Source organism: Syzygium oleosum, unplaced genomic scaffold (assembly GCF_021117445.2).
Source record: "Syzygium oleosum isolate NSW1041296 unplaced genomic scaffold, Sole_v2.1 Sole_v2.12, whole genome shotgun sequence".
NCBI lineage: Eukaryota > Viridiplantae > Streptophyta > Magnoliopsida > Myrtales > Myrtaceae > Syzygium > Syzygium oleosum.
The window spans coordinates 4425350-4448817 of record NW_026607496.1 but is presented as its reverse complement, the minus strand read 5'-3'; the positions used below and the strand labels follow the sequence as shown (position 1 = coordinate 4448817).

The 23468-nt window shown below is 39.5% G+C and overlaps 3 protein-coding genes across 4 annotated transcripts; all 3 read left to right on the top strand.

Moving 5' to 3' along the window:
- The first annotated feature begins 10223 nt into the window (after positions 1-10223).
- On the top strand, positions 10224-11840 carry LOC130139527 (receptor-like protein 6). Its single transcript, XM_056316705.1, has one exon. The coding sequence runs from the start codon at positions 10224-10226 to the stop codon at positions 11838-11840; it is 1617 nt and encodes a 538-aa protein (XP_056172680.1).
- A 447-nt stretch (positions 11841-12287) lies between these two features.
- Positions 12288-13373, top strand: LOC115672304 (receptor-like protein 43). Its single transcript, XM_030594083.2, has one exon. The coding sequence runs from the start codon at positions 12288-12290 to the stop codon at positions 13371-13373; it is 1086 nt and encodes a 361-aa protein (XP_030449943.2).
- Positions 13374-20602: 7229 nt separating this feature from the next.
- On the top strand, positions 20603-23360 carry LOC115666341 (transcription factor IIIA-like). 2 transcript variants are annotated; one of them, XR_008817652.1, is made up of 6 exons: positions 20603-20775; positions 20996-21130; positions 21943-22237; positions 22335-22575; positions 22702-22845; positions 22971-23107. XR_008817652.1 is itself a non-coding variant. In XM_056316586.1 (6 exons), exons 1-6 carry the CDS (start codon positions 20638-20640, stop codon positions 23103-23105), a joined length of 1083 nt encoding a protein of 360 aa, XP_056172561.1. In that variant the 5' UTR covers positions 20603-20637; the 3' UTR covers positions 23106-23360. The 2 variants fall into 2 exon arrangements, 1 of the variants encoding a protein (XP_056172561.1); XM_056316586.1 differs by having other exon boundaries at positions 22335-22570; positions 22971-23360.
- The last annotated feature ends 108 nt before the right edge of the window (positions 23361-23468 follow it).

The following is a 23468-nucleotide window of genomic DNA, read 5'->3' as shown; positions in this document are numbered from 1 at the left end:
TTGTTAAAAATTTCCTCATCCATTTCAATCATCTAGCATTTCGACGGGTGTTTTAAAATTGTCGTGGGTACTTGCTTAGGAGCTGGGTAGCGGCTGTAGAAAAAGCCTTTGCCATCATGGGTCTAATTGATAGATGAAAATTTAACCTGTCACCAGTATGACCACTCGTCTAAGTTTCAATCGAATGTAGCCTTACATTAAGGAAGCCAAATTCCAAATCATCAACCATGATAATTTATCAGGCTCAACTTTCTTATCCTCGACCCGCATAACATTAATCGTCACCCAATCACTTCCACTGGAACTAAGTACATAAGCCAAGTATTTGGCATCCTTGCTGACCGAAAGAGTGTTCAAAGAGACTGTTGTTCCATCTTCACTAAGAGCATTATAACTCTCCTAGTCTTCCACATTTACATGAAAATGTTTAACTATACTCAGATGCAACAACGGATGGAGCACTGACTTTAGATTCTGTGAGTTAAATCACTTCTAGACAGATTATCAAGCATATGGTGATCGTAATTTAATATGTCCAAATGCATAGGAGGAAGAAGAAGAAGAATACCTTCTGCTCAATGACTTCAACGCTCTGTCCGCTTCGACCCTTAAGCGAGCATCCTTCGACCGAACGAGCACGAGTATGTGCGAGAGCGAGCGTCTCCGTGTGAGAGGATGAGTGAGCAAGCGAGCGCACGAGATCTTCGCTCGCTCACTCTTTAGACGAGTTGATGTCTCTGAGCGACCAAGCGCGCGAGATTTTGCTCGGTTGATCTTGACCGAACGCGCGCGAAATCTTAAAAATTTCAGATGGAAACAAGTCTCGACGGCCGAGCGTGAGAGTGAGCGACTCCGTGTGAGAGGATGAGTGAGCGAGCGAGCGCGCAAAGATCTCGCGCGCTCGCTCTTCAGACGAGTTGATGTCTCTGAGCGACCAAGCGCGCTAGATTTTGCTCGCTTGGTCTTGATCGAACGCGCACGAAATCTTCAAAATTCCCGACGGAAACAAGTCTCTAAACGGCCGAGCGTGAGAGCGAGTCACTTCGTGTGAGAGGATGTGCGCGCGAGGGAGAGCGCGCGAGATCTTCAGACGAATCGAAGCCTGTCGCTCGCGTATCAGATGAAGAAAGAAGAAAGAAAACCCTAAAGACAAAATCGTGGGAAGGAGATGAAGAAGAGAAAGCGCCCAGGTGTACATCAGTATATGTATTTGTGCCTTAATTGCTGACGTGGATATTATTGTTGACGTGGAAATGCCACGTCGGATGACTAACGGTGAGAGTGGATGGAGAGTTAAAGGGGGCCAGATTTGGGGCACGAATAAAAGTTGGTGATTTTTTTTTAGACAAAATAAAGTTCGGGCCAGATTTGGGACTAAACCCAAAGTTCGTGCTTTTTTTTGGAATTGGGCCTTTTCTTTTGTGTGGACTTTCTCCAGGTGAAGAATCTTCTGATCCAGCACATCTCGAATCCAATGATACCGAACATCAATATGTTTGGATTTTGAGTGAAAAGTTGAGTTCTTACTCAAATGTATGGCGCTTTGAGAATCACACTGCACTACATACTTGCTTTGCTTTATATTAAGCTCTCGCAAGAACCTTTTTAACCATAACGTTTCTTTGCAAGCTTCTGTCACTGCGATAAACTCTGCCTCGGTAGTGGATAATGCAACACATTTTGATTGCCATGAAACAGCTCCACCGCCAAACGTCATCAAGTATCCTGAAGTTGATTTTCTAGAATCAACATCACCAGCCATATTTGCATCTGTATAAGCCTCTAGCTCAGGCTTACCTCCTCCAAAACATAGACATAACTTTGATGTACCTCTCAAGTATCTGAGAATCCATTTAACGGCAGTCCAATGCTCCTTTCCCGGATTTGAAAGGAATCGACTGACAACACCAACAGCATGTGATATGTTAGGTCTGGTACATACCATAGAGTACATCAAGCTTCCAACCGCAGATGCATATGGAGCTTTCTTCATTTCTTCCTTTTCCCTTTCGTTGGCCGGACTTTGCTTGGAGCTTAACTTGAGGTGGCTCGCAAGTGGGGAGGAGACTGGTTTAGCTTTGCTCATGTTGAATTTCTCAAGAACCTTCTCGATGTATTCTTCTTGAGATAGCCAAAGCTTTCCATTCTTCCTGTCTCGAGTGATCTTCATCCCGAGAATTTGTTTTGCTGCTCCTAAGTCTTTCATTGCAAAAGACTTCTTCAGTTCCCCCTTCAGTTTGTCAATCTTCACAGGATCTTGACCAACGATCAACATATCATCCACATAGAGCAGTAGGATGATAAAATCTCCTTCAGAAAACCTTTTCATGAATACGCATTGATCCGCAGATGTCTTCTTGAATTGATGATCAATCATGAATGAGTCGAATTTCTTGTACCATTGCCGGGGAGCTTGCTTAAGCCCATAAAGGCTCTTTTTCAACTTGCACACAAGATTTTCTTTTCCTTTGACTTTGAAACCTTCAGGATGCTCCATGTATATCTCTTCTTCCAAGTCTCCATGGAGAAATGCAGTCTTGACATCTAGTTGTTCAATTTCAAGGTTTAGTCTTGCAGCTAACCCAAGAATTGTTCTAATCGATGTCATCTTCACAACCGGTGAAAAAATTTCTTCAAAGTCAACTCCTTTCTTTTGCCCAAAACCTTTCACAACAAGTCGTGCCTTGTATCTTGGTTGTGAGCCAAACTCTTGCGTTTTGATTCTATACACCCATTTGTTCTTTAGTGCCTTCTTTCCTTTAGGTAATTTCACCAAGTCATAGGTGAAATTCTCTTGTAGGGATTCCATTTCCTCTTCCATGCCCTTGACCCATTCTTCTTTATGATCATGCGTCATAGCTTGCTCATAGCTTTCAGGTTCTCCATTATCAGTAAGCATGATATACTCGTTCTGAGGGAATCTAATTGAGGGTCTTCGTTCTCTATTTGATCTCCTCAACTCAACATGCTGTTCTGGAGGTTCCTCAGTAACTGGTTGCTCTACTTGTTCCTGAACTTCATGATTTGTTGTATTGTCATGTATAATAGGAGGAGAGATCGGATCTAGATTTACCGGGATTTCAACTTCTTGTTGTAGTTGATCATCTTTCTCCAATTCCTTAATCGTTTCATCTTCACAAAACACGACATCTCTGCTCCGAACAATCTTCCTTGTTACAGGATCCCAAAATCTGTACCCGAAGTCTTCATTTGAATATCCCATAAAGATGCATTCTTTTGTCTTTGCATCGAGCTTTGATCTTTCATCTTTTGGAATGTGGACAAACGCTTTACACCCAAAAACCCTTAGATGTTTGTATGATATATCTCTTCCCGTCCAAACACTTTGAGGAATGTCGTAGCCCAAAGGAATTGAGGGAGAAAGGTTGATAATATCAACCGCTGTCCTCATAGCTTCACCCCAAAAGGATTTCGGTAGCTTTGCGTGAGAGAGCATACTTCGAACTCGTTCACCAATTGTTCTGTTCATTCTTTCAGTCGCACCATTCTGTTGAGGGTTCTTGGGAATCGTTTTCTCCAATCTGATTCCATATTTCCTGCAATGGTGTTCAAATGGGCCTCGGTATTCTCCTCCATTATCTGAGCGAACAACCTTCAATTGTCTCCCCGTTTCACGTTCCACCTTCATGTGGAAATCCTTAAATGCTTCCAGAACTTGATCTTTACTCTTCAAGGTGTATGCCCACACCTTTCTAGAATGATCATTGATAAAAGTTACGAAATATTGTGCACCTCCAAGAGATTTAGTGTCCATAGAGCAGACATCGGTATGCACTAAATCTAAAACATGTGATCTTCTGGAGGAGTATCCACTTCGGAATGCAACCTTGTGTTGTTTTCCGGCTAGGCAATGTGCACAAGTTTTAAACGAGATACCTTTCACCTTTGGCAAGAGCTCCTTCTTCACAAGAGTTTGCATCCCCTTCTCGCCTATATGCCCAAGCCTTTTGTGCCAAAGTGCGGCAGTGTCTTCTTCCGTGAGAGAGTTTATCTCTCCTTTTTCCAGCCTGCTTTGCATTGAATAGAGAGAGCCATTCTTCATTCCTCTAGCCACCACAAGAGAGCCTTTAGTAAGCTTCCATTTTCCATCACCGAAATTATTGATGTACCCCTCATCATCAAGCTTCCCGGTGGATATCAGGTTAAGACGAATGCTCGGTACATGTCAAACATCCTTTAGTAACAGCTTGCTCCCTTCTCGTGTTCTCAAACACACATCACCCATACCAACAATCTTTGCTGTGCCTTGGTCTCCCATTCGTACTTTACCAAAGTCACCATTGGTGTATGTTGCGAAGAAATCGCAATGTGGGGTAACATGGAATGAGGCTCCCGAATCAATCACCCAGTCGTTGTCTATACTGGTCAGATTGATGTAGTCCTCCTCATAGACAAGGCTTACCTCGTCTCCATCCGATGCATATGCGGCAGTCTTCTTCTCTTCATCTTCATTCTTTTTATCTTTAGGTTCTCTAGATTTTTCTCTTTTATAAAATCTGCATTCGTACCTTTTATGTCCATGCCTTTGGCAGTGATAACATACTATATTTCTGGACACTGACTTCGATCTCCCTCTTGATTTATCGTTCCTCCTGTTGTTGAAGTTCCTTGATTGTCTTCTTCCCTTTCTTTCTGTATTTTCCAAAATGAGAGCTTCTGATCCGTTGGATTTGGGTAGAGTGCCCATCTCCTTTCTCCTAGTCTCCTCGTTGAGAATGCTATCTTTAACCATGTCCATAGTTAGCTTTCCATTTGGGGTAGAATTGCTTAAAGAGATCACCAACGTCTCCCAGCTATCCGGCAAGGAACTGAGTAGTATGAGTGCTTGCAACTCATCATCAAGATCCATCTTCATGGTTATTAATTGATTCACCAAGCCTTGGAAGTCACTCAAATGCTCAGCGATGCTCCGTCCATCCTTGAACTTCAAATTCACAAGCCTTCTAATCAAAGAAGCCTTATTTTGAGCTGTTTGACGTTCGTACATGGACTCCAATTTCTTCCAAAGTACATCTGCCTTCGTCTCCTTTGCAACGTGGTGGAAAATACTTTGATCAACCCATTGACGGATGATGGCCACAGTTTTTCTGTGCATCACTTCCCACTCTTTCTCATTCTTGTTTGTGGGTTTTGCCTCATCACCTTGTATGGGTTCATATAGGTCTTTGCAATAAAGAATATCCTCCATCTTTGACTTCCAAATTGAATAATTTGATGAAGTAAGTTTGATCATACCTCCAAACGATGTCTCATCCATTAGAAACACGTGCAACGAACCTGGCGCTCTGATACCACTTTGTTGTGCCGAGACACCGATATGTTAAGATCTTCAAACAAAAGGAACGATGCAAGGAAGAAGAAATGTATACGACACGAGAATTTAACGTGAAAAACCCTCAAAATCTGAGGGAAAAACCACGGAGCAACCACCGAACAATAACTCCACTATATGAATAATGGGATTACAACATGAATCTCTTCTCTAGTCGCAACTAGAGGATTACACTACAATTTCTTCACACTGTGGCTCTCTCTCTCTCTCTCTCTCTCTGTCTCACACGATCTCTTTTCCTTGACCCCCTTTTTTTGTGTGTGATCATCATCCCTCAAATGCCAAGCCCCCCCTTTTTTTAAGGGTTGACGGGAAGGTTCGAGAATTGAAAATATTCTTGAACTATTCCAATAATTCTTCTTCTGAAACATTCTCCGAGAGCTTCTCCAGATTTTTCTCCAAGAGAATATTTAAGAAGATTCTCTCCAGATTTTCTTCTTAGTTTTGAGCCACCCACATAGGGAGGCAATTCCCAACATTATTGTGCTATGATGTTTCTATTAATAATTAAATAACAATTGTGAAAATTGTGTACGGTAATATTCACTTCTTTTTTCAAGTTATGAATTTACCTGTAAATTAAACTATGCACATCTGTAATCTACAATCTGTAATATATAAAGCTCATACTATAAATTGAATTTTGTAGTTAAGATAGGTGATTATTATAGGTGGTCAAAAGGTGATTAATGTAAAGACATTTGGAAAGTAGTGTCTTAGCCAAAATGGAATGGAAATAGCCTCACCCTTCAAATAATTTACCAAAACATATTTGTGCAGCTTACCAACTTATAAAGCTATTGACTCTCATATGAAATTACCAACTTTTATTGGGCTCTACTTACCAACATTTGCTTCATTATTTCATACTGTCCTGATAACTTACGAACATTTATTTGGGAGCTTGCCAGTTGATTGAATTTGCCTAAAGAAGTTATAAACTCTTTTCAAAATTACCAACTATTCTCATAATTACCATCATTTATCAGTGGAACTTAAACTCACAAACTTTTCTATTTGAAATTATTAACATTATTTAAACTCAGTTACCAACCTTTATTTGATTAGCTAGTAATCACCAACTGTTTCGATAATCTACTAACCTACAAGCTACTAAACTCTTATACAAAATCATAAACTCTTGTACGGTAAGTTTATCATGTCGGTATTTGATTTAATTAAACTTCGTATAAACTATTGAAATGATTGGTAAATTGGAAAAATAAAATAAATGTTGTTAAGCAACTCAAATTAGGGTTGGTACGTAGTTTCCTATGAAAATTAGTAACTTTAACACGCTCATGACTTAAGAAAATAAATGTTGCTGAATTTTAGATAATTGATGACTTCAAGAATCAAATAATGCTAGTACTTTTCTAAAAGTCGTTGAACGTTACCCTAACGTTTAACAGACCAAGCAAGTCACCAGTCAATTTTTGCTACCTATAGGGTTTTGCAATTGCCGACTCTTTCAAAAATTCAACAGTGTATCGTGTTTCACGGACCAAAATTGTCCAAAACTTGATCCTCTTTGTAGCCCACAATATATGAAAGAGGAGAAAATTGCTAAGTAGCTATCACAAACAATGCTTTGTACAGTAGGATAGAAGGAAAATGCCATCGAAACTCCGTACTCTTTTTTCGTTTCTTGTCATGATGAGTCGCCTAAGAATCACATGGAAGTGTCTAACATTCCGTTTGGCCATACATAATAGTTTCCGTTCAATAGTAAATTTGTAACACTATTTATAAATTTTAAATAACGGCGGTAAAATCGTCCGACTTGCTACCTATTGATTAAGTAAATTGACTTGATTGTGGAACAATGTTAGCGACTTATCATTATCAATATTCTAATAACTTACCACTTATGTTACATATTTACTATTGAGCTTGTGGATGGTAAAATTGTTATTTTATTGATAACTTACAAACAGTCATGTGCCTTCTTGTAAAAATGTAAAAACAAATGCTAATTTACCGTTAGATTTATGGATGATGAAATTGTTATTTCATTGGTAACATATAAACGGTTACTTACGCGTCTACTAGTAAAACCTAAAAACTAGCAGTAATCTACAATTGAGTTTGTAGATGATAAAATTATTATTTCGTTGATAACTTACAAACAATTACGCGCTCACTTGTAAAATCTAAAAACAAGTAGTAATCTATTATTGAGTTTCTCGATGTTATAGTAAGATTTTCATCTCATTGGTAACTTACAAACAGTTATATGCCAACTCGTAAAATCTAAAATAAGTGGTAATTGCTATTGTGTTTTGTGGATGGTAGAAATGTTATTTCACTGGCAAAAAGTCATGTGCCTACTTGAAAAAATTAAAATAAGCAGCAATTTACTACTGAATTCGTGAATGATAAAACTTTTATTTCACTAGTAAATTACAAATATTTACGCACTCACTTATAAAATAAAAAAATGATAATTTATTATTGGGTACGTTATCATCACATTCCAAATTTAATACCGTTGTTACCTTTTTACCATCCATAGATGAAATTGCGTTTTATCCGGAAACGAAATTTTCGAAATCCACGACGGGCGGAAGCACCACCGAAACGACAATTTTGCATTCTCTAGTCAAGTCAACTGAAAGCTATTGCGTGTCTATTGGTCGCCATGCTTTATTGGAGTAAAGTTCAATTGTCTTTCCTTTCCATAATTGTCTATTGTCGGAAAGTCCTTCAATCCCATTCTTCACACGTGTACCCCACCAAGCTAGACCAAAGGCGCAATCTTCGCAGCTCTAAGTTGGTGCATGGAAATTTCGGGTTCAAATTCCAGCTCAGTTGATGTGCTTGGTTGACCAAATATAGTCAACTATCATGTTGTGTATCAAATATAGTCTGCTAATTTTCGATTGGCTACATTAACATTTAGTAAGTTATCTGGAAATGTCGAAATCCTAACGTTAATATGATTCTCAAGTTTATATTTGTTTGCTCTTTTTATAGTCTTAGAAAGTTTTTACAATTAATTCCAAATATAATCAAATCATTTTATTTCTCTTATTGAATCTACTTATTTGATTAAATAATCGGATATAATATCTATGGCGTTTGCTTTTAGCCAATCTCTGCAGGGTCAATGTTGGTGTACAAAGACAACATTGATCACATAATGTCATTGGTTTTATGATCTTAAAATAAAATGAGCCAAAGCATTTTCAAGGGATGTCAAGTTCTGATCTCAACACCATAGGCAGATTTCTTTTATTTTTCCTTTTTTCCTAGAAAACATAAATATAGTCTTTAGTTTTGATTGAAAAATTATGATAGAAAAAGAATGTCATTTTGTTGCGCAATGTTGCCAAATTTTGCTAGGATTTTTGAAAGTGTTATAAGTCAAATTTGGGGACTAATGACATCCGGAAAATTGACACAAGATTGCCCCTACGTTGGACAACGACTCCTCCACTCTCTAGTGTCGACTTGGTTTCGATTGACTCCCTCTTCCTGCGCACTTCTTCAACCTTTTCTGATGAACGGCTCGTTCGTCTCATGGCTTCTTCTTGTTATGTCCACGATCGTCAAGGTGAACAAAGGCGTTAACGATGGTAAAGACAGAGACAGTGAAAGCAGCAGTTGCCATAATGAAGGACCAAGGGCTGCCAAAGTCCTCGCACTTGATACTTGTCCATCTCATGCGCCATTTATTCCGGTGATATTAGGCTACTCACTCGACTTACTTGGTCAAGTAACTCAAGCCAATATTGAACATGACATCTTTATGAGATCATTCAAGAATTTGCATCCACAGTAAAAAACCACCGAAACCCACCACTGGCTCAATAAGTGATTTGATGAATTTGCATTCACAAGCCAAGTCAACTTAACATAGTTGCGCATAGGGACCAAAAAATTTATGATCCAATTATTGGGATGTGGTTCATACTCCCCAGTTACAGAAAGGCACGGGGATATGCTCTAGTTTAAGGATAGGGGTCCTCAGCTTGGGCCCATAGAAAGCTACTGAGTATATATATTCTCTTTCCCTTATAATTGAGAGATGAAACAGAAAGGTGCGATCTGCTAATTATAGTGAAATTCCTTACTGAACGTAACCCTTATTTAAAGGCGAATCAGGATAAAACCTTGTGTCTCGATTTCTTTTTCTCGCTTTTTATTCTCCGTTTCTTTGTGATTGTGCGACGAATCCTAATATCGATATGATATGAATGAGCCCAAACACGATCCCGTTGAAATCCCATCCAAAGAAGCTCATGTTCATCTGCCTTCCAATAAGAACACAACTCCTCCTCCTATGTGTTCATTCACAAACTCTATAATGAAGTTGCATTCAAATGTTAATAAATTATTTTATTTCTTTTTTTGAATCTACTTATTTAATGAAAAAAAAAGGATATGATAGATACATTTTGATGTTACTGTGAAAAGCTAGGTATCTATTTACGTTTAACAAATTTCTACATCGTTAATGTTTGCGCAAAAAAAAAATATTGATTCGTAATATATCATTTGTTTTATGATGTAAAATAAGATGAGCGAAAAGCATTTTCAAGAGAGATGTCAAGTTCTAATTTCCACATTTTAGGCGGACTTGTTTATTTTTCCGTTTTTCTTAGAAAATAATGATATGTTTTTTTTTGTTTCGATCGAAAAATTATATTAAATAAAGGATGTAATTTTTTTGGAAAGGTTTGCGGGATTTTGCTAGTAATTTCGAAAGTGAAATGAGTCCAGATTTAGTGACTAATCACATCCCGAAAATCGACACCTGCTGGCACCGACTTCGGACGACGACGACTCCATAATAAGTGTCGACTCTGTTTCGTTCCACTCCATCTTCCCCGTGCCCTCTTCCAGCGCTCTTCTTCAACCTCTTCCGATGAACACTTCCATCGTCTCATGGCTTGTTCTTGCGATATCCACCATCTCCATCTTCTCCGACGTTGCTGGGGCTTCAGCTCCAGCCCGGTGCCCCAGAGTCGACCCGAGATCGCTCTTGCTCGAGCTGAGAAACAGCCTTGTCTTCGACGCCTCCGAGTCTTCCAAGCTAGTACAGTGGAACCGAAGCGCCGATTCATGGAGCGGCGTGACGTGTGAGGACGAGCTCATCGTCGGTCTCGATTTGAGCAACGAGTCGATCTCTGGCGGAATCGACGGTTCGTCGAGCCTCTTCAAGCTCGAGTTCCTTCGGAGCTTGAATTTGGCATTCAACGACTTGTACTCCTCGGCAATTCCTTCGGGCCTCACGAATTTCAGCCACTTGACACATCTCAACTTGTCCAATGCCGAATTCGACGGGCAGAGTCCGGCGGAGCTATCGCACCTGACGAAGCTACGCACTCTTGATCTCACTCATAGTAGGGGCAATTATCCGGCTTTGCTATTCCCTGAGGAGCCCTTTTTGAGGTCGCTGATTGGGGATTTGGGGGAGTTGAGAGAGCTGTACCTTGATGGGATCGATGTGTCTACTGAGGGAAGTGAGTGGTGTGACGCGTTGTCTTCTTCAATGCCGAAACTTGAGGTGTTGAGCATGTCTGGCTGTTCTCTGTCTGGCCCTATCGGCGCTTCTCTCATGAGTCTGGCTAATCTGTCGGTCATCCAACTCGATCACAACGTCTTGTCCACCACAGTTCCTCGTTTCTTAGCGAATTTTTCCAGCTTGAAGACACTGAGCCTAAGTGATTGTGGCCTGCAAGGAGAATTTCCTCAAGAAGTCTTCCAGGTAAAAACACTTCAGACCCTTGACCTATCATCTAGCCGACTTCTTCAAGGTTCTTTGCCAATATTTCCGGAGAATAGTTCTCTTCAGACACTGGTTCTGAGTGGCTCGAATATTTCCGAGAGCCTCCCAGATTCAATTGGTAATCTCAGGAATCTGTCCAGAATAGAATTGGCGGATTGTAGCTTTTATGGAAATATCCCAAGCTCTCTCACCAATCTCTCGAGACTGTCTTATTTGGACTTGTCATTCAACAATTTTACTGGTTCTATTCCATCACTCAGCAAATCCAAGAATCTGACACATATCATTTTGTACTACAATAATCTAACTGGTCCGATTGATTCAACAGCATGGGAATCCCTCTTGAGTCTTCTTATTCTCCACCTGGGATTCAATTTACTTGAAGGAAATATTCCTTCATCTCTGTTTACACATCCATCGATTCAGGAGCTTCAACTTTCCGACAACCGATTTTCTGGTCAATTGAAGGGATTTTTTAATGCTCCATCGCAAATGCTGAATACACTTGATTTGAGCAACAACAATATAGGAGGTGAACTACCGACGTCTATATGGGAACTCCGAGGGCTCAATGTCCTCTCACTTTCTTCCAATAATTTTAGTGGCTCATTTCATATTAATTTGGTTCAGCAGCTGAGAAATCTTGGGGATTTGGATCTTTCCTACAATCATTTTTCCATTGATGCCACAAATACGGCTTCCCAGGCCACTTCATTTCCTGACCTTCAATACTTAAATTTGGCTTCCTGCTAGTTGACGACATTGCCTCGGTTTTTGGCTAACCAGTCCACATTGTTCTTCCTCGACCTCTCCCACAATTATATAAAAGGGGATATACCGAGATGGATCTGGACACTAGAAAATCTTGAGCATCTCAATGTTTCCTCTAATTTCTTTGAAGATTTGGAAACACCTCTGGGCAATCTTACCTTTCCTTTGGATTTCATCGACCTCCATTCAAACATGCTCCGAGGGAATATGCCACCCTTGTCGTCATATGCTTCCTACTTGGATTTCTCAAGTAACAAAATAAATGCTATTATTCCGGATGACATCAACATACTAAACTCGATGTTCTTCTCCCTTTCGAAGAATAATTTCCATGGGTCCATCCCGAAGTCAATTTGCAAAGCTGGTTATCTTCATGTGCTTGACTTATCACATAACCATCTGAACGAAACTATTCCTGATTGTTTAACGATGGCATCCCCAAAGGTATTGAATTTGCGAAATAACCAGTTGAGTGGCTATATTCCGCAAAACATCCCGGCAACATGTGGTTTGAAGATATTGGATATTAGTGAGAATTTCTTGCAAGGCCAGATTCCGTTGTCATTGGCAAATTGCATGACATTGGAGATTGTGAACCTCGGCAACAATCAAATAGACGGGGCATTTCCATGCCATTTCCAGGCAATATCGAGTCTTCGTGTCCTTGTTTTACGATCCAACAAATTGCACGGGGAAATTAGATGTCCGCATAGTCCCAGCACCTGGCAAATGCTTCAAATCATTGACCTATCTTCCAACAATTTCAGCAACACATTGCCTATGAGTCTCCTCGCATCTTTGGAGGCTATGAAGGCCAACGTAGACTTCAATCATTTTCTGTATGAGTTATTCCAATTAATGGATATCTATTATCAAGATACAGTGAGTGTAACCTTCAAAGGTCTGAAGCTAGAACTCGTCAAGATTCTGACTATTTTCACGTTGATCGACTTCTCGGGCAATAGATTGGAGGGTCCAATACCAGACACACTTGGAGATCTCAAAGCACTTTATTTCCTCAACCTATCGCATAATGTCATCTCAGGTTCAATTCCTCCTGTTTTAGGGAATCTAGATAAGCTGGAGTCGTTGGACCTATCATGGAACTACCTCAATGGAACCATACCGGGTCAACTTGCGAATCTTAATTTCCTTTCGTTCCTGAACCTCTCAAACAATCAACTTGTGGGAAGCATCCCGATAAGGGGACAATTTCTCACGTTTTCCAAAAGTTCCTTCGAAGGAAACCTTGGATTGTGCGGGCTTCAGCTCAACAAAAGTTGCTCAACTACAATGAATGGGACAGAAGAAGTGGGTAGTGTTTCAACTCAAAGCAACACAGATGATGATGTCGACAATGATGATATCAAGAAGAAGTGGTTTTACATGGGCATACCATTTGGATTCGTGGTTGGCTTCTGGGTATTTTGTGGTCCCATAGTGTTTATAAGATCATGGAGGTTTGCTTATTATCGATTATGGGATAAAGTGCTGTTTAGACACTCACGTCCATGAAGATTTCCAATGAGGTTCAGTTACTAAATTTGAAAAAGAGTATTTTCGTTCTTTCTTCCCTTCATAATTCTTCATCACCATTTAAAAGACGGATCTATTTACTGATCAATAGAACTCTTACTTACCCATTGGAAAAAATGTAGGTCCGTGTTTCGCGTAGAACTAACCATTCATAAGTAGGTACGCGGCCTGGACCTTCAATTGGATCCTTCAAATTTGCTTGTGCAGAATTGGATCCTTCATTTTATTTTATTTTTGAATCAATTCCTGTAACTCTACCCTATTCTCAATCAAGTCCTTAAATAACTCTTAGTATGTTAGACGTGGTAAGCTAAGTTCATAATTTCTTTATTATCAAAAAAGGTTAAAGTCAATAATGTTAAAATCAAAAGAAACTGATTTTATTCTATAGAAAAAAGAAAGTAAAATGTAGAACACAAGGGAGGGGGAGCGAGAGAGACGCGAGGAGGGGTGAAGGACTTGGAGGCAGCAACAACCACCATTGACGATTGGTGATAGTTGAAAAATGTGAAGAACTTATGTTGATTGAGCTACCAATTCTTATAGTAGTCTACTTACTAACATTTTTTTTATTACTTCACAAGGATTTGAAAGCTTATGAATACTTATTTCTCCCCAGTGGGTTAAATTTACCAATTTTTAATATGAACTTATCAATTCTTTTTAAAATTACCAATTCCAACAATTACCATCATTTAGTGAAGGAACTTAAGTGACAAACTTTCATATGTAATGTCACAACCCTCCCAAGGTTGAGATATTTGAGGGATGTTGACATGTTGCTAAGCAAGCACTAACGGTTCCTCTTCCGTGGTAGCGCCTACGCCTAACACGAACACTCCCAAGCCCTACCAGTTGCAACTTGATTTTCCAGTTCAATCACTCAATTTAATTTGCTTTGGAGCTTCCACTGATCAATTTTGGGCTGGTTAGGAGCCCGAGTACAATGCAGGTGCTCGCCTTACTCTTGTGAACCGGAGATATGTGAATCCAAGAATTTGGTTATACTAGATAAATCTAACATCCATCGCCAGTACCTTTTCTCCTTTATGAAATTTTTTTGCAAGCAATCTTCTCAATTTTGTTTTCCCTATATCCTTTAATTATGTCAAAAAAAGGTGATCATGAAAAGGCGTTCGAGCAATATATATTAAATCAAGTGATAATAAAGATGAAGCAAATAAATTACTAGGAAAATAAAGAACCAAATAGCATTGGGCAAAATTAACAAAGCCTTGTTATTAAGTCTCGGGATAGGACCTTCGTGAGCTATAAACCAAAAGTAAACATGCATTGTATTAAAATAAACACGAGATGCCTAGTCTAAGTGCCGAACTTGCCTAAGCCATCATGAATCAAATATCGGGAACTATCTAACACTATGATGCATAACTCGCCTAAATGTGATTAAGATGCAATTCTAAATTTTTTTGTCTTTTCTTTTGTCTAATTTTTATAAACACCAGTTAAAACCCTAAAATTACCCTACATGTCGAGAATACCCCTTCATGGCCGAAATTACCCTATTAATTTAGATCAACATGAATTAATCAAAACTTGTATAATTTAAGATGCAAAGTCACCTAACATGCTTCTAATTTTTTTTTATATCTTTCCTTTTTATTATTGATATGCAACTACCTAGGTGATCATGAATATCCTATATGCCACATGACAATAAAAGATGCAAGTTTTATGATTTTTCTCACTAATTTACATGAACTAGCAAACTGTATCCTATATGCATGAATAAAAAGTAGTAAAGGTTTGATCTTTCCTTGAAAGATTTGATCTTTTTGACATGAGCGAAGTCACCGATAAAGGTCGAAGCTTTAGCCTATTTTCCATGAATCACTGCAAAACAGAAGATCAAAATTCTTCCATGCAAGACAAACAAAGGAGGGGCCGTGACCAAGAGCGCTAAGGGGACCGGCCATGAACAACATGCAGAGGAATCATCAATCCAATCTGATTCAATGTTCACATGCAAAAAGACATCCATATAATTCCACCAAGGGCAAGTCCACGCAGAAAAGAGATTAATCTAAGTAACAAAGATGCGACCTCTCTCTGATTAAGTTCATGCAAAGGGGAATCAAAACATGGCAATCTATCAATCCTATGAACATGAGGAATTTAGAGATAGACATGGAATCAACAATCCCTACATGTAAATCGTGATCAATTCTTGGCCGTAGACATGCAATTGAATCAAGGACACGATCCGATGAATTTGCGCTCGAAACAAGATGGAATTCAATTCCTAATTGTAACGGATCAAAAAGCTTACTTTTTAGTGGACACAAACACCGAGAACACCGCAACCGTGAGTATGGACACTGGGATTGGGAGCATTGGGCACCAGGATTGGACTCCTCTGAACCAACAGTTCGTAAATCCTTTGATTCAACGTGGCAGATTCGGTAACTTCTCTCGCTTGTTTCTAGGTCTATACAAACTCAAAAGACTAGGTTTCGGGCACCAAAACAATCATCCTCGAGTGTACTTTCCAATAATATATTGCTCACGCCGATTCTAAATATATTGCGTTGATTCATCAATATATTGCATAACCTCCTACCTCCTGCTCATGTATGTAATAACTTTTGTACGGTACTCATTTGAGTGCCATAACTTTTTGTTCGACCACTTGAATGTCATAACTTAAAAAAAAACATTTACTTGAGTATCGTAACTTTCAATTGATCACTTGAGTATTATTAATTTTTTTAAAAACGTTCACCTAAGTGCCGAAAATCCAATGTGGCATGGCACTTTGTGATGAATGTTTTTAAAAAATTATAACACTCAAGTAATCGATTGAAAATGTATATGACACTCAAGTGATCGAAAAAAAAATTATGGCATTCAAGTGAGCGTTGTATGAAATTTTTGGTACTTGTGATGTCTTTCTCCCAACTTATTACTGTCAATGGTCTAATAACTTACCAATTATGTTATATAATTACAAGTTAAAACTAAATCATAGTATAATAAGTGGTAATCTACTATTGGGTATGGCAAAATTGATATTTCATTGGCAACTTTCAAATAGTTATATGCCCTCTTGTAAATTATTAGGGTTAATACTACGAAAAACCCTAAACTGGTACACCTGTGAAAAATTTATCCAAAACTAATTTTTTGACCATCAAAAACCTCAAACTGGTACACTTGTGACAAATTTACCCTTCGTTAATTTTCGTTAAATTTCACTATCAAATTGCTTTGTTAAATGGCACACGGCAGTTGATGGATATACCGGTTTTGGGTTTTACCCTCCGTTTGTCACAGTGTACAAGTTTGTGATTTTTTGTGGTATTAATCCAATTAAACGAAAACTAAAGGAGGGTAAATTTGTCATAAAATGTACAAGTTTGAGATTTTTGATGGTCAAAAAATTAGTTTGGGGTAAATTTGTCATAAGTGTACCAGTTTGAGGTTTTTGGTGGTTAAAAAATTAGTTTGGGGTAAATTTGTCACAGGCGTACAAGTTTGGGGTTTTTCATAGTATTAACCCAAATTATTAAAACAAGAGTTATCTGCTACTAGTTTTGGGGATAGCTATAACTTTCATATGACGCTCATTTGATTGCTATAACTTTTTTTTTATCACTTGAGTGCCATAATTTTTAAAAAAACGTTCATTTTAATGCCATAACTTTCAATTGACCACTTGAGTGCCATAACTTTTCAAAAATGTTCACCTAAGTGCTCGAAATCTGATGTGGCATAACATTTGTGGAGAACGGTTTTTAAAAAGTTATAGCGCTCAAGTGATCAATTGAAAAGTTATATGACACTCAAGTCATCAGAAAATAGATTATGGCACTCAAGTGATGTTGGCACTCAAGTGATGTTAACAACAAGTGTCATAATTTTCGTATGATGGTCATTTGAGTGTCATAATTTTTTGTTCAACCACTTGAGTATCATAAGTTTTTAAAAAAAGTTCACTTGAGTATCATAACTTTCAATTGATCACTTGAGTGTCATATTTTTTTCAAAAAACGTTTACCTAAGTGCTGGAAATCCAACGTGGCATGACACTTGCGGAAAGTTATGACACTCAAGTAATCGATTCAAAAGGTATATGACACTTAGGAAAAAAAATTATGGTATTTAAGTGAGCGTCATACGAAAGTTGTGGCATTGTAGTGCGTTTTTCCCAACTTACTACTGTCAATGGTCTAATAACTTACCGATTATATTATATAATTACTATTCAAAACTACATCATAGTATGATAATTGGTAATCTACTATTGTGTATGGTAAAATTGAAATTTCAATGGTAACTTTCTAATAGTTACGTGCCCACTTGTAAATTATTAAAACAAGAGCTAATTTGCTATTATATTTGAGGATCAGGACATCACAAGTGACATGACTTTCGAATGATACTCACTTGAGTGCCATAACTTTTTTCTTTTCAACCACTTAAATGCCATAACTTTTCAAAAATGCGGAAGCTTAACATGGCACGACACTTGTGGAGAACGTATTTAAAAGTTATGGTACTTAAATAATCCATTAAAAAGTTATATGGCATTCAAGTGATCAGAAAATAAGTTATGGCACTCAAGTGATATTGACACCGGAATTTTTGATCGACATAATCGTATATGCTTATATAGGATACATAAATCGGAAAGATAAAAATAAGAAGAATGAGAGAGAGAGAGAGAGAGAGAGAGAGAGAGAGAGAGAGAGAGAGAGAGAGAGAGATCATTTTTAAAGCCCATTCGGCCATTGAATTCAAATTTGGACCGACAGCTTGATCCAAACCCATCAAGTCAAACCCAAACCCGTTTGCTCATGAATTTGACCCATAATAAGACTTCAATCGCCGTGTGGGCTCACTTTGACCCATAAATCTTCGGTCCTCGATTTCCAATCGGAGCCCATTTTGGGATTCCTCTCAGGGAATCGATTGATTTCCACAGAGACTTCTTTCTCGTTTCTGCTGGCTCATCACCGCGCCCCATGGCGACGTCGCCATCGCCGGACCGCCGCCTCCCGTGAAGATCGAGGTAGCCCAAAACTCGCTTGAATCTCTTCCACCGGTCTTCATTCTCCCCATAGTTGATTGGACCGCCTACTGCTGCGACTTAGCTTGGCTTCTTCATCGACAAGGCAGTCTCCGATTCTCCATCACGCCATGATTCTGGCGAAGGTGAAGTGAATTCAAAGCTCGTTTTGCTTCGGTTAGGATCAGGGTCATGTTAGTGTCGTGTATTTTGATTCTGAACTTCACATGTTAATTTCGTTTGCCTATGGTCACAAATACGAGTTTGAAATCGCAAAACATCTGCTCCTTAATCGATTGACTGCAATCTGTTCGACGAAACCTCTATGAGGATTCGATGCGAATTAGTTTCAGTCATTTTGTGAATCCGAAAGTATGTTGACATAGATTAAGCACGAGTTCTAATGTTTTCACAATGTCCGAATACGTTTCGGAATCATTATACTTCTTTGCTCCGTGCTACGTTCCGGTGATTGTCTGTGGCGGTCGGCGATGAGTATGTGGTCTGGAGTTATTGTTCTTGACCTTCATTTCTGGTGATACTCATGACCGAGGCTTCTACCGTGCTATTCTTCCGTACTCAGTTTCCTTGCGAGTCCATGGATGAGTCCTGGTGGATTATAACGGTTAATGCCGGTGGCCGGAGATGGTGACCGATCGCAGTCGTTTGGTTAAGAATACAAGCGGTTGACGGCTAAGTTTGTCTATGCGCAGCTCGGAGCCTGGGTGTCTTGATGATCTCAAATCGTGGCTTTGAAACTCATGTAGTTCTTGAGTATAATCTGGTATAATCTGGTGGTTCTTGATCTGTCAGAGGAAAAGGGCGAGGGGGACAAATATCAGTAAATAACAAGAAAACAAGAATAAAGAGAGGGAAATAAGGAATAATAGGAATTTGGGCTTAGTGTTATTATGAGCTTAGTATGGGCTTAGGGTGATTTCAATAGAGACAAGGATTGGGTGTTTCCATATTCGAATTTGGGTTTGTGACAGTCTCGAATGAGACGAACTGACTTAAAATCTTGGCTGATAACATAGAGGCGAAGCAGTCTCATTGAGGGTGCCTACAAGAGGAAGCATGTAAATTTCCCTTTTGAGGTTGCATCGCAGAACTTTAATTCGGTACTAAAGACAATCCGAAGAAGTACACAATGTACATGCCGGTGGATGCGGAATCGAGACAATTGTTTGTCTATGGTAGTCGTAGGTGTTTCTCCAATATTCACAATTGCTAGCCGCATTGGAGGATGGAGGCAAGTTTGGTAGCTCAATGTTCCATTATGAAAAGAGTTACAGCAAGGCTGAAGACTTGATCTCAGTGACGAAAGCCAGAGGCAACAATACTCTTCTGACTTGCATTGACATTTTGAAATAAGCATTGGCAACATCACTATCGAAAGGCTTTCTACCAAAAAAGAAGAAAATTGACAATTAGTAAAATATTATTGAAAATATCCATGTCAGTGTCGGCCATGTCACGTAATACGGTCGGTGTCCATGTCAGCAAAATTAGCCGGAAGTATCGAATTGGCTCTAGGTCAAAAAGTTTAGGATTAAAATTACACGATTAAAAGGTTTAGGATTAAATTGACACCAACGCAATAAATTTATGACTTTTCTAATACTTTTCTATGTGTAATGTAATCCTTAATGACTCTCAAATTGTGCATAAGAGGAAATTACATCTACTCTAAATAATGGAAAGTGTAATTTTACCCTAAACGCAAATACAATCCTAGATCCATGTGATATTTTGTAAATATGCAATCTAAGATTATTGACATCAATTCCCGATCTGACCTGTATTGCTAAAACACTTCCACATTTGACACACATATTATTTTTGGTTTTACCATTTTAACCTGTTTATGACATATTTACTGAACATAACTAATCTATATAACAACTCAGCTATTCAAATATAGGTTATGAATTTGATTTATGATCTATTTTGACAGGTCTATTTAATAGCAAAAATGTCCGTACGTGTTTGCGTGGGTAACAATGCTTCGGCCCATCATTCATGCAAAGCCACGAAAATGGGCCCGATAAGTGGGGGCCCAATAGCAGTTGCACCGGAAGAGGCCCAAGCCGTGGCTATCTCGTGAGTTCGGGAACCCCGCCTTAAACCCTTGTGCCCTTTGCTTCCTTCTAGTTCGAGCTGAGCGTCTCTTCCAGTTTGCAACATCTCAGAGAGCGAGAACGAAAGAGAGAGATGGGCGAAGGAGAGAGGAGCGAGAAGGCAGGAGAAGGGCCTGTGTTCAGAGACGTAAGGCGTTACTACTGCGAGCACTGCGGGATCTGCAGGTCCAAGAAGTCCCTCATCGCTTCTCACATCCAATCCCACCACAAGGTCCCTTCTCCTTCCCCTTTCCCTTTCTTTGCCCACTTCTCTTCGCTTCGTTTGCCTTCCCGATGCTTCTTCCTGAGCAGCTCGGTTCGTTCTTGGGCTCGCGAGTTCTGATGCCGCGATGCGATTATTATTAGTTCGATCCGCAATTTGCTGCGGTTTTGCGTCGCGGAACTGATGCGAACCGGTTTTTTCTTTTCGTGTTGCTTTGGGTCTTTATCAGGAGGAGATGGAAGCGGCAATGGCTCGAGGGGTCGAGGGGAAGGAGGGAGCGAAGGCTAATACCTGCCAAGAATGCGGCGCGACTTTTAAGAAGCCCGCCTACTTGAAGCAGCATATGCAGGGCCATTCGCTCGAGGTATGTCGAGCGCCCTCTGTTTGTCTCACCGGAGTTCGTTTGTTGTTCTTGATAGTGCGACGTGAAAGCGAGTACCTTGAAAATTTCAGTCGAGTTTCGATTAGATTGCACCTGTCATTGAGGTGGTCGACGGTGAGGTACAGTTTGTGGAGTGGAGAGGTTCTGATCACAGTCGCACCGGTCTTGTTGAACTGATGGTTTTGATGTACAATGCTCGGTTGTGGTCTTTGCTTTCAAACTCTTCACATTTATAATTTATAATGAGGTGTCGGAAGCAGCAATTCGGATGTTATTGTTGGGGATGTGCATGATTTTCTGGGCTGTGGAATGGTGATTACCTACAAATATAGTGCTGTGAACTTGTGGAGCATCATCACATGGAAGCACTTATGAGAAAGCATCGATCTTTTATTGCGATCTGGTTTCACAGATAGATTTCTAGGATAAAAAAAGTTTTACTTTTGGTTGAAAAATGAAGCTGTTTTGTTCTTTTCCATTTGTCTACTGCAAGTTTACCTATACTGAAATCAAGACGTTGCAGGATAAAGTATGTTGGCTGATCTGATTATGATATGGTAATGGCGTGAAGCATTGGATCCCACCGAAAAGAACTCCAAAATGCAAGAGGCTGCATTCTTGTATCTTGATTGGACTAGTATCAGGTTGGGGGACCACCTGAGAAGATCCATCAAGTCAGCCTCGGTCACGCATGTTCTATTTTGAGGTTTGAAGCATGGTTCGTTTGTTCTATTGATATCTAGAGATTTGGTATGCTCTGTATCTATGTGTCAATATGCTAAATTTATTTGCAGAGGCCTTTCAAGTGTTCTATGGAGGATTGCCCTGCCAACTATAGGAGAAAAGACCATTTGGCTCGTCACTTTCTTCAGCATAAAGGCAAGATCTTCAGCTGTCCTGTTGATGGTTGCAATAAGTCATTTGCATATCAAGGGAACATGAAGAGGCACATGAGTGATATTCATAGTGATGTGCTACCATCGACGTCTGGTGAATTTAAGAGTCCGAAGCAGCATGTTTGTCCGGAGGTTGGGTGTGGAAAGGTTTTCAAGTTTGCATCAAAGTTGCGAAAGCATGAGGATTCTCATGGTAAGTCACTTATTATGAAGTGTGTTGGTGAAGCCGAATGATATCTACAAGGTGTTTAGTGTGCTAATTGATAATAACGTCATTTCAACTGCTGCAGTCAAACTGGAGACTGTGGAGGCTTTCTGTTGTGAGTGCATGAAATACTTCAGCAATGTTGACTATCTGAAGGAGCACGTGCAGTCAGCTCACCAATTAGTCAATTGCGACATATGCGGGACTAAGCATTTGAGGAAGAATATCCATCGGCATCTCCGCACGCATGAGAAGAAAAATTTGGCTGATTCAGGAGCATTCAGATGTGATGTCGAGGGTTGTCTCCGCGTTTTTTCAACGGTAAGGTGCAGTCACCTATAAAGTAGTTTCTGGCTGTGCATGAAATATAATTGTTCGGAACTTTGAAGCTCAAGTTCTTTTATTGTGTGGCTGCTGAGTGTACATTAGCTGATTTTTTTTCTTGTTGACAGAAATCAAATTTACGTCAGCATGTGAAGGCTGTTCATCTTGAGGTGAGGCCATTTGTTTGCAGCTACAAGGATTGTGGCAAGAAGTTTGCGTATAAGCATGTGAGAGACCATCATGAGAAAACCGGTTGCCATGTTTACACTCCAGTGAGCCCTTACGTCTCATTCTCTCAAATATTGAAATTCAATTTTACTGCTGTTGAAATCCAGCTTTTTACTACATGAGAGATGGATGATCCTCATACCTGGAAATTTTGGCTCCTTGGTTTCAGGGTGATTTCGAGGAGTCAGATGAGCTATTTCGTTCCAGGCCCCGAGGTGGGAGAAAGAGGAAATGTCCGACGATCGAGTCCCTGTTGCGAAAAAGAGTTACTCTACCCAACGAGCTAGATTTCCTATCGGATTAGTGGCTGAAGTCTCTCGGTGATGCTCGGCAGCAGCCGAGGATAATGTATAGGAGCTATGGTTTTTTGCCTTATAGGCCGATCAAAGGTGTGACAAATTCAGTCATCATCCTCCTGTCACTTGTAGTTAATAGTTGATGGAGTTTGCTATTGTTTTGTCTATAAAGATAAGAGAGTGAGTTAATCCTTAGCAAAAGATTCTTGTTTTTGAGCTATTGTCATATGTACATCATGTGATATAGTAAATTTCTACTGAGAATCTACTGGTCTCATACTGATCTGTCACTGATCACCTGATCCATGTTTATGGTTGAACGGTTGAAAAGTTCTGGTCAATATTTTCGTTCCCAAGATCTGAAGGTTTGG